This window comes from Nanorana parkeri, unplaced genomic scaffold, assembly GCF_000935625.1.
Source record: "Nanorana parkeri isolate BGI_ZX_2015 unplaced genomic scaffold, ASM93562v1 scaffold1225, whole genome shotgun sequence".
In the NCBI taxonomy this organism is placed as follows: Eukaryota; Metazoa; Chordata; class Amphibia; order Anura; family Dicroglossidae; genus Nanorana; species Nanorana parkeri.
Genome location: NW_017307493.1, coordinates 127,762 through 138,402, shown reverse-complemented (window position 1 = coordinate 138,402; position 10,641 = coordinate 127,762). Strand labels below are relative to the sequence as shown.

The 10,641-nt window shown below is 41.5% G+C and overlaps 1 protein-coding gene across 1 annotated transcript in view; it reads left to right on the top strand.

Annotated features, from left to right (window-relative positions):
* Positions 1 to 7,096, top strand: part of LOC108797092 (carbonic anhydrase 15-like) — a 9,120-nt gene extending 2,024 nt beyond the window's left edge. The window contains exons 2-8 of the mRNA XM_018568659.1: positions 2,624 to 2,659; positions 3,311 to 3,481; positions 3,647 to 3,792; positions 4,264 to 4,356; positions 4,435 to 4,501; positions 5,667 to 5,833; positions 6,684 to 7,096. Coding sequence (XP_018424161.1) covers positions 2,624 to 2,659; positions 3,311 to 3,481; positions 3,647 to 3,792; positions 4,264 to 4,356; positions 4,435 to 4,501; positions 5,667 to 5,833; positions 6,684 to 6,890 — 887 coding nt within the window. The 3' untranslated portion in view covers positions 6,891 to 7,096. The remainder of the gene's footprint in view (positions 1 to 2,623; positions 2,660 to 3,310; positions 3,482 to 3,646; positions 3,793 to 4,263; positions 4,357 to 4,434; positions 4,502 to 5,666; positions 5,834 to 6,683) is intronic.
* Positions 7,097 to 10,641: the final 3,545 nt, after the last annotated feature.

Sequence of the window (10,641 nt, the reverse complement as noted above, 5' to 3'; positions counted from 1 at the left end):
TCTCCAAGTTTTCAATCATCGATTATCGGCTTTCGATTAGTTGGCCCTGTTCACGGCTCCACACACGCCGCACCTCCTCCCTGCCTCACGCTTGCCACTGCTAGACCCGCCCGCCTGCATCCACGCTCCACACGCCACATCTCCTCCCTGCCTCACACTCACCGCCCGCCTACATCCATGATCGGGGGTAGAAGAAGAAGTAAGGAGGAGCAGGTGTGGGTGGATGACAGCCGCTGACAGACAGGCCCGATCTCAGAAGCAAGTTGCTGGAAGACTGCTCAGGTAAGCCTGCACTTCCCACACATGGTGCTCTATAATGTATTGCTGGGATTTGTTGTATTCCTATATAGCTGGTGATATTCTGCATTGCGCTGTATGGAGGACTACAAATCCCAGCAATAATATATTATACAGCGCAATGCAGAATACCACCAGCTATAATGTACTATTGCTGGGATTTGTTGTATTCCTATATAGCTGGTGATATTCTGCATTGCGCTGTATGGAGGACTACAAATCCCAGCAATAATATATTATACAGCGCAATGCAGAATACTGCCAGCTATAGAGGACTACAACAAATCCCAGCAACAGTACGTTATACAGCGCCAGCTATTATGTACTATTGCTGGAGGTATTCTGCATTGCGCTGTATAATGTATTACTGGGATTTGTAGTCCTCTATAGCCGTTGCCATTTTGCATTGATTGCTGTATAATTTTACACTTTCCATTTCACTATATTGTACACCACACTTTTTTTTCTTCCACCACTCCAAGCTTGCTCCTGTGATGGACTACAATCTCAATACAAACATTTTTTTAAAATCCCGATTGACCGGTTAATTGAACTTAATAATCGGCTAACTAATCAATTTTGAAAATAATCTTTAGCTGCAGCTCTAGATAAATGGTCACCCTACACCAGGGAGCCCCCACTGGCCACAGTGGAGCCCCCACTACCCACCTGGGAGTTACCACAGATTATTAGGGAGCCCCCACAGATCCCACACTGACCAGCAGAGAGCCGACCTTGGCCACCTGAGAGCCTAATTAGGGAGCCGCCTCTGCTGCACCCACACGCACCAGTGAAACTCTCTGGACCCCTGGTGAGAGCCCGCACAACCCACCTGAGACCCTGGAGACATCAGGTGGAGAACCCAGAGCAACAGAGTATGTAGCTTCATATTATTCTGCATTGCTGTAATATGTATTGCTGAGATTTGTAGTTCTCTATAGCTGATGCAGTTCTGCATTGCTGTATAATGGTATTGCTGTCATACACCCGCACAGCACTGATGAGGCATCCCTCCACTACCAGTGTGCTATAATTTTCCTCAACCCATTAATTTCTCTACCGCGTCACTTCCAGGTGTGCATGTCATGAAGAAAGGGGGTCATGAAAGGGGGTCATGAAAACAGCTGATTCGGATGACACGGCCCCACTGGAAGTGACACAGCCGAGAAAATGTATAGGATCGAAAAAAATTATAGAACACTGGCTTTGACACTGTCCGGCCCCTCCCACTATCCTCCCACAGCTCACAGCCCAGAAGCATGGACAGCCAGCGGCGGTCTACAGTGGGTGAGAGTGCCTAAGTAGTGGACATGGAGCGGAGTAAGGCCAGAACCATGTAGGGAGCCCAGTGCGAGGAGAGCACCATCCCCCAGCCTGTCACCCCTTTCATGGACTTACTAGGAGTCCTCACATCTCCCAACCATTCACACTACTGTTACATGGATGGCAAAAGTGGCAGACGGGCGGGGAGAAGGCGGGCAAGAGGCAGAGCGGGAGGAGGGCCAAGTTGCTGCACCATGGGCCTCTGGGTTGTACTTGCCCCCTGGGCTAAAAGTTGCCAGTCAGCCCCTGCCCCTTCTATTCATCTAGACAAAGCTAGTAAAATGGTATTCTGAGTTTCTTCCAGAATTTTTACACTTTAATAACAAATACACATCACTTGTTATAATTTATTCGTTGGCAATGAAATAATCTGCAATGTATAATGTCTAGCTCAATATTGCTGACATTGTGCTTAAATATATATAAATACCCCACATATTGCATTGCTACAGTTCCCGTAGCTCAAAGATCCCTTGAAAACCTTTTCTTAAATAATAAAAAAAAAAAATTCTAGGATGGATAATAATAAAATGTCACTATCATGTTTTTCACCATTCCAGCATAAAATACCACCAGCAAGGCAAACTTGCAAATTCATTTCTCCTTCTAAATGGAGCAATCATTGCTAGAAAATATTAAGAACGACACCCCTAGAGATGTAGGTCCAACCTTTCAATGGTGCTGATAACTGTTACTGTAGAGCAGCAGCAGTTAGCATCAATGGTCAATAAGGGATCTTTTACTTGGTAGGTTAATGGTGATTGAGGTAGGGTTTAGTATCAGTCAGAGATGTCAAGGCCCAAGTAACAAAGTGAATCCAACATCAGTGATGCACACAAAGGTGAGTTTTCTTACCAATAAGGGTGATAGCAAGTACTTTGTGTTGTCTCTGGGAGATTTTTAGTTTTATATCTTTAACATGGCTGACACATTCACAGTAACTGCTGGGATGTTAAGCTTATTCAGGGTGTTTTATTTTGTAATAATTGTCTATTTTATTCAGGTCAGTGGTGCTACTCTTCTCAGAACCCAGCTTGTGGTGAGTAAATTACCAAAATGTAAGTCTGATAAGGTTTGAAAAGCTTCCCGGTCTTGCATATACTTAACATTCTTTGCAATATGTTAGAGTTCCAGGCAAACCTTTTTTTGTAGATTTTATTGAAGTGGGGTGAAGGGTGAAATTCTTTGTCAGGCTTGTATTGTGGTCTGCATCCCCATTGGGCAAATATCATCTTACTTTCTGTTCTGTCATTAAGACAAAAAAATTAAGATAATTCTCTAATGTAGACACAAGCGGCTATAAAACACTTCTATTAAGTGGGTAAAGGTTAGCATTTTTGTTATGGTGTACGTCTCTGTTGAATGAGATTTCCTCAATTCTTGTTTTGTCTCTGGGACAAAAAGTGGGTGGCGGTGGTGGCGAGATCTCCAACTGGGAACACAGACTATGAGTTCTAATCATTCACTCCTCTATCTAAAACTAATAAATGTGACTGGAGTTCTTCTTTATCTTGCAAAGACTGAAAACGATATTGTGTATGTGTAATACTTAATTTATCCATTAGTAATTTGATAGTATATGACTTCTAGTAAATTAGATGGAAAGGCTTTACTATGAGTGCAAAGGCTCAAGATGTGGATGGAGATAAAGCAGAAACTCAATTGTTTTATGCATTTTTGTTTGGGTCAGGGCCTGACCATTGGAAGGACATTAATCACAACTGTGGAGGGGATCATCAATCACCTATTAACATTGAAAAGGCCAAAGCAAAGAAAGATAGCCACTTAGGTGACATCACCTTCAAGGGTTATGATCATGCCCCACCTGCTGAATGGAAGCTTATGAATGAGGGACACTCAGGTGAGGTAATTTCACTGACAAACATTTCTCTTCTCCTTCCCCCTGGTAAACTACAGAGTCTATGTTCTAGCTGCAGGTTGATGCACAAATACTTTCTATAAACTCTGCTGGCGCTTTTCTCATGGTTTAATGTGATAACCAGACATTGTGTGCTGCTCTTTGCAGTTATGCTGAGCCTGTCTGGAGACATAAGTATCAGCGGTGCAAACTTACCCAACACATACCGAGCCTTACAGTTCCATTTCCATTGGGGAAGTCCTACCAAAGATGGATCAGAACATACAGTAGATGGCAAGCAGTTTCCACTTGAGGTACCAATGTAACTGACCTATACTTTACCTTCCATTCCTGTTGAAACATAAACTGCGTAGGATCATATTTACTTTCTGTGTTCATTGACACATGCACTCATTACATATATACATTTCATTACGCAATCTATTATTTGCACTGCAAGGGTTGGAAACGGCAAGATAGGTAGAATAGAGCATAGACATTAATTTCTATAATGCTATAAGTAGGTGGCATTCACTGACACACTGAAAGTTGCAATATTATTTTTTCTTAAGAACAAGATCTTAATATCCCATTGGTGTGGTAGTTTGCTGTTATATGTCAAAACGGGCATTCAAAAACTATAATGGTACAGTGGTACACTGGAACATTGTTGAGATCTTAGATGATTGCCTGTGTTACAGGTGCTCTGTAACACAGAGCACCTTTGCATACTGGTGAAAATGTAGAATTTTAGAGATGCCAAATAACTGTTTGTTTGTTGTCAGCTGCATATCGTTCATATGAATGACAAATACAGCAGTGTCACTGAAGCAAAGAAAGACCCTCAAGGATTGGCTGTGCTAGGCATACTGATAACGGTAAGACGCATTACACTATCATGTTCCCAAGTTTTTGGTAAATCTGGATAATGTATGTTACTGCTGCTTTGTCTTTAGGTGGGAGAAACAGATAATCCAAGTTATAGTTCACTAGTGTCTGCTATGAAGAATATATCATTAGAAGGTCAGTGTATATACTACTTTAACTTTGATTTGATGTTCTTCAGTATATTTGTTGAATCACCAACATCTTTATTTTTTGTATCATTAAAGTGATATTAAAGGCAAAAAAATGTTTCCCCTCTCCCCCCATGTTAATGTTAGCACTTACCTTAAATGATGTCTCTTTTTCCGATCTTCCTCTTCTTTCCCCATGTTTTCATGTGTCCCTCCAGCGGTGTGACGTCACTCCGATCCAGCGCTGACTGCTCTGTCTCTCCGATCCAGTGGTGTCTGCAGGCGGGGGGACGCGTCCATAGACTTACCTTGCGTCTCTGCTCGTCTCCCGGCCGAGAATCGGAACTGCGCATGTGCCCGCCCCAAGATCCTTTGCGGCCGTACAGGCAGTTCCTGATTCTCGGCGCGGGAGTGAGCAGCGATAACGAGGTAAGAATAAAGTTATTTTAAGAGTTTTTTGTTTTTTTTTACACTTCTTGCCTATATCTACTGCATGCTAGCAGTAGATATAAGCAAAATAAAACGGAGGGTTTAGAACCCCTTTAAGTAAAGATCCACTCTCAAATTGTAAAATATGGCATGGTTACAAAAAAATGCAGCTTGACTGCAACACTTATCATCTCTCTAGTGCTGTCCCCAGCAAAAAGTTCACTTTGCTGCTGACTGACGAACCTATTCTGGTTTAATTGACAGCCAGTGTCCTTCAATACACTTCCTTTAAATCCAGGTACTCATGGAAACACCCCTGGGGTTGTGTGAGCATATTGGTGTGGGTTTTTGATACAACACTGCAAAGCCAGTGCTTATGTCATGATGCCAGCACCCCTCTCTGTAGTATGGAAGACCACCCACCACCTGGGGTGAAGGGTCAGCACCTCTGTCAACTTTGACAGAAGAAAGTTTACAATGTCTGTCATGATTTTCTTTAGTGCCTGTGTCACACTGTGCCTGCCTGCATGTCACCAAACCATAGTGTGTCACATTATGCTGTGATGCATAGACTTGACACAGTGTGTAATTTTGTGACACTTCAATAAAAAAAAAGTAAAGAATGCGATTCATTGTTACAGGGCGAACACTTGCCCTACTGGATTTGTGTGTGGGCTGATGTGAATGAGCCCAAAATCTCTCATCATGAACACTTCTGCTAACATACAGTTTTTATTTCACAGGGGACTATGTACTGCTGACACCAACATTTCCCTTGGAAAGTCTCCTCCCAGCTCATGAGAAGTTGTCAAGCTACTACAGATATCAGGGTTCCCTCACAACTCCTGATTGCTCACAGGCTGTCATTTGGACAGTGTTTGAACAGCCAGTGACCATCAGTAAGACACAGGTACAACCAGAACCAATGTCTTTTTGCTAGACCTGACAAACATGGGTCACTGGTCAATAAAGAAAAACATGTAATAACCTCTAGCAATAAATATGGGCTTCTTGTCTACCTGTTCTATTTTGTTTTTTTAAGGTTTGGCACAACTAAAATTAGACTGATTGCTAAGGGTTTATGGTGCACATCACTGCTTGTTATATTTTATTACAAAAATCACAAAAGGTGTCCATTTTTATTGTAAATAAGAAACTTTAAATGCAAGTATTTTCTAAAAGAGATATTTACCCATTGTCTGCACCCGAATTTAGGGGCTCCTCAGAACAAGAAGTATATGCAGACTGCTTGTGGTGCCAGCTATTTAGCTGCTTTGGTTGGCTTGTATACCTATTTATAGTCTATGCTTCTTCAAGTAAAGATGAGGGTATCAGTTCACCTGATTCTCTATGGATAGGGCTACAGTGAGGGAATTATTGTAGCAAGTTGAGTCAGTAATGCCATAATCAGAAAAGTAGGAGACAGATTTTCTTCTTGCTGAAGGAGGTCATGTCATGTGTTTGTGTGGTATATTCTCAGAACTTTTGACAGAAATATAGATCATTCTATTATAGGACTATCAACTCATTTAAACAGTGGCGTTTATCATTTGCTTCTAATTATTTACCCAGACTGAAGGCATCATAATTTTATATTCTTTGTTTGTTTTAACATGTACAGTTAATGTTTAGTATATGGTAATAAATCACCTTGACACTGCAAAGAATTTACAATTCATTCTGCAAGAGATCTATGGTATCTTGTGCTAGTTCATTTGAATTATGGTTCTCAGACAATGTATATTTTCATATGTTTACAGCATCAAATACTGACGGACACAGCTCATTTCTCTGCTCAGGGAGAGACTCTTGTGAAGATGAAGGACAATTTCCGACCACCTCAGCCACTTAAGGGACGTCAAGTATGGGCTTCCAGAGATGCCACTGTGAGCTGCTCATCTGGCCTGTGTGCTCCAGTATTAACCCTGTGTATGATTAGCCTAACAGCCAGGATATTGCTGAATTAGAATAATATGGTATCATGTGCAGCGGTTTATTTACTTAAGAATTTCATAAAGATGATTTGTGAGCGGAATGAACTTGGAAATACGTACAAGCACGGACTGAATCACATAATAGAACAAGCTGGTGTGATCACAGACATTTCTTCCTGGAAACCCAACTATTTATGTCTCTGAAATTACTGTAAAGGTTTCAGAACTGATGGAGAAACTATGAACGGATGTTTATTGTTGAAATAAAAAGTGCCACGCTGGCCATCACACTCAATTATAAACAATGTCAGCTTGTAAAGTTAACTATTCATATTATTAGGCCTAATGCTTTAAAGTGAACCTTATCTGGCTTAAAGCATTTCTGCGGTAACAGTAGTCCTAAACTGCTGCAACTTGTTGTTTCCCCAAATATCTGTGGTAGTTTACAAATTGATCCTTGTGTCTCGGTGGGGCTCCTTTGGATTTTAGTATCCAAGTATCCTAAGCTTTCATAAGTATCCAAGTTGTTTTTAGTATCCTAAGCTTTCCTAAGTATCCAAGATTTTAGTATCCAAGTATCCTAAGCTTTATATGGATTTTTAACTTCTTTCCAAGTCCAGATTAGGTACCCCCTCTTTCTGACATTCTGGCAATTGACACTTCAATGACAGGGCTGCAGCTTAAATAGTATGTAAACCAAAAAATTTGTTTAGTTGCAGAGTAGAGAAGGGTTTTCAAGCAATTTTTTGCTGTCTGTGTCCCGCTGGGAACATTTCCTGACGATGCAACAGTAAATAAGAGGACATTTCTCAAAAGTGAATGGAATTTCCATCTTGGACAGTTGCCACATGAATTGATGCTCGCACTGGAGGATGCACCCCCTCATTTGTTGCTCTGAAGACAACTCAATTTCTGGATCTACCTGCACTTTTTGTCTTGGTGACGGTGGTCACCAGGACAAATAGAGAGGGTGACTCTCCACTGGGAGGACAAAGACAGCAATAAAAACTTTCCCCTTTCCCCATTCTATCTAAAAAATAAAACATATACTTAAATTCAGACCTGGACAGACGTTGCAGGTCCCATAGCTTGGGCTTATTCAAGGGGCTCCACAGGGATTGATTGAAGATTGAGAAAAATATATATCAAAGCGCTAAAGGTATAACTAATTTTCATATTAGTTATACCTTTAGCGCTTTGATATATATTTTTCTCGACTGTTGATAGGATTCTTCTATCCTCTTTTTAGAGCTGCTTTAGGTCTTAATTTATTATACATTTCCACTTTAGTCTCCTTTCCAGAGGCGCGGATTATCTATTTCTGATTGATTGAAGATTACCACAGGCATTATAGAGCACTGCTGTCACCTTATAAATGTTAAAGAGCCATGTTGACTTTTCAAATGTCTGTAGGAAGAACAGTTTTTGTACAAACTGACCAGTTAGACTCTCCAGAAGAATCTTACCTTGTTCTCTTTGAGAGATAATGGTGAACATAACTGAATAGAACATTTGTGTAGTGTTTTGATGCTCAGCAGCGATGGTATTGCATATACTGCTTGAAATCATCACACTGCATGTACAATGACATTCTGCTATTTAGGGCTGGGCGACCATGACTGACCATTGTAAAAAAAATAATACAATTAAAGATAATGTTACACCACATAACTCATTGATTCACTGTCAGCAGCCATGAAATAAGGTTTTCTATTCAGCACATGCGTTCTTCCCACTGTCAGAAAGCATATAAAAGGTAAGCTAAGGAAGCAAAGCATTTCTAGTATTACTTTAGCTACGTATAGCCTGCTATGTTTTGGCAACCAGTCATGAATTATCCTTTGTGGTTAAGGCTAGGATTATGCCTTTTCTGATATAACTGTACAGATCTGTTTCTACAGATGAATTCATTAGAATAAAATCTTAATTTCCAGGACCCTTGATAAACTCAGTACATTTTCAAAGGACAAGAAGTGAAAGGGGAAAGGTTATATTTACAAACCTGCTTTATTTGTAGAAAAGTTTTCCTATATCTGTCATTCCAGCATGGAAGGCCATTTCCTCATTGCTTTACTAAGTATCCAAGTTCCTCTAGAGAACCAAGACACACTAGTATGCAAATATTGACTTTCTAGTTGTCAGTTCCTGGCAGCACCCCTACCACCTCCTGCACTTCTGGGCCAATCAATATGGATGTGGCATTATTGGTCTATCAGGAGTCACAGGAGTGTGAAGACCCATACAGTGACTTCAACTAGTAGGTCAGTATTTGTATAAAAGGCTCCCTAGGTTTAGGGGCTCCAGGGGGGGCTTTAAAAGAACACAGACACTATCAGGGTTATTCACAAAAGGGTGAAGAGTTTGGAGAAGGCAGCAGAGGTGAACAATCTAGGACAGAATATCTGATTTGGAAACATTCTCCAATTCAGCTCACTTTCCAGTTCAGCTATGTTGTCCTAGATTGTTCACTTCTCCTGTCTCTTCAAACTCTTCACCCTTTTGTGAATAACCCTGTATGTGAAGACAGCTGGAGTTGACTCTACATTGATTATAGTTTTAAGGCCGTGACACACTGCACGCGAAGCCGTGCAGGGCGAAGCAAAGCTATCCGGCACGGAGCTTTGCGTGCAGTGTGTGAGCTGAGTGCAGCCAGATGATTGACAGCACCTTCAGCCAATCGGCTCATCCGTAACAACCTGCCAGCTGTCGCATCGCGACGCGCTGGTTTATACGCGCGAGCCGATTGGCTGAAGTTGAAATTGTTCATCTCGGCACGCTCACCTCCGTGAGCTCTCGCCAGCTGAGGTGCCCAGAAGAAAATTACATGACACACTGCTCGCAAAGGCAGCGCGCCACCGCTCCGCGCTGCTTCGCCTGCAGTGTGTCACAGCCTTTAGATGTCACTATAGGTTTGCTTTAAGGTTGAACTCCAGTCATCATAAAACCAATAACATGTGGGTGCCCCCTGCATATTCAGGATAATTTGCTTATTCTACAGGGATGCAATAGAGATTAAAACGTATTCCCCAGTCCTGCAACTTCTGGTCTTTTTCCCTCCTGCCCTGAAATATGGGCAAGCACTTGATGTCCTCAGATACAACACAGGATCAACTTTGGCTGCTGTTCCTGCACTGTATGTGATGACATCGGCGAGCTGGGAAAAGACACATCTGGAGAAGTGTGGCTTTGTGAGACAGTCAGGTAGGAAGCCTGTGGGACAATAGGGTAAGGCAATTAATTCTTTTAATTACATTCCCTTTAAACTAAGGAGCATTATATCATCAGAATTCAGCTTTAAACTCAGGGGAATGTATCAATACTGAAGCAGACAGAATGTGGAGCAGTTGCCCATGGCAACCAATCAGCATCCACCTTTCATTTTCAAACCTTAATGAACAAACTGAAGAGAGAAGCTGATTGGTTGCCATAGGCAACTGCTCCCGTTTCTTCTGCTCCAGTTTTGATAAATCCCCCCCCCTGTCTTAAGCATCATGAATACATTGAAACCCTTATTATACAAAATACATTTTTCCTATTTTACCTTGAGTTTTACTAAATTTAGGAATCTCTGGATAGTTAACTGATAAAGACGTCAGTTCCTGTAGGATTATTGTTCTCAGACTAACACAATGTTATGGCACTTTCATTCTGCACACAGCCTATGTCCAGGCACAGAGCTGTGTCAAGAGCCTGAACCCATGCAGCTGCTGTGCAACTTGTATGCAGTTGATAAGCCCTATGACAGTGTAATTATTTTAGTAGTAACATGTCATAAAATAAATCT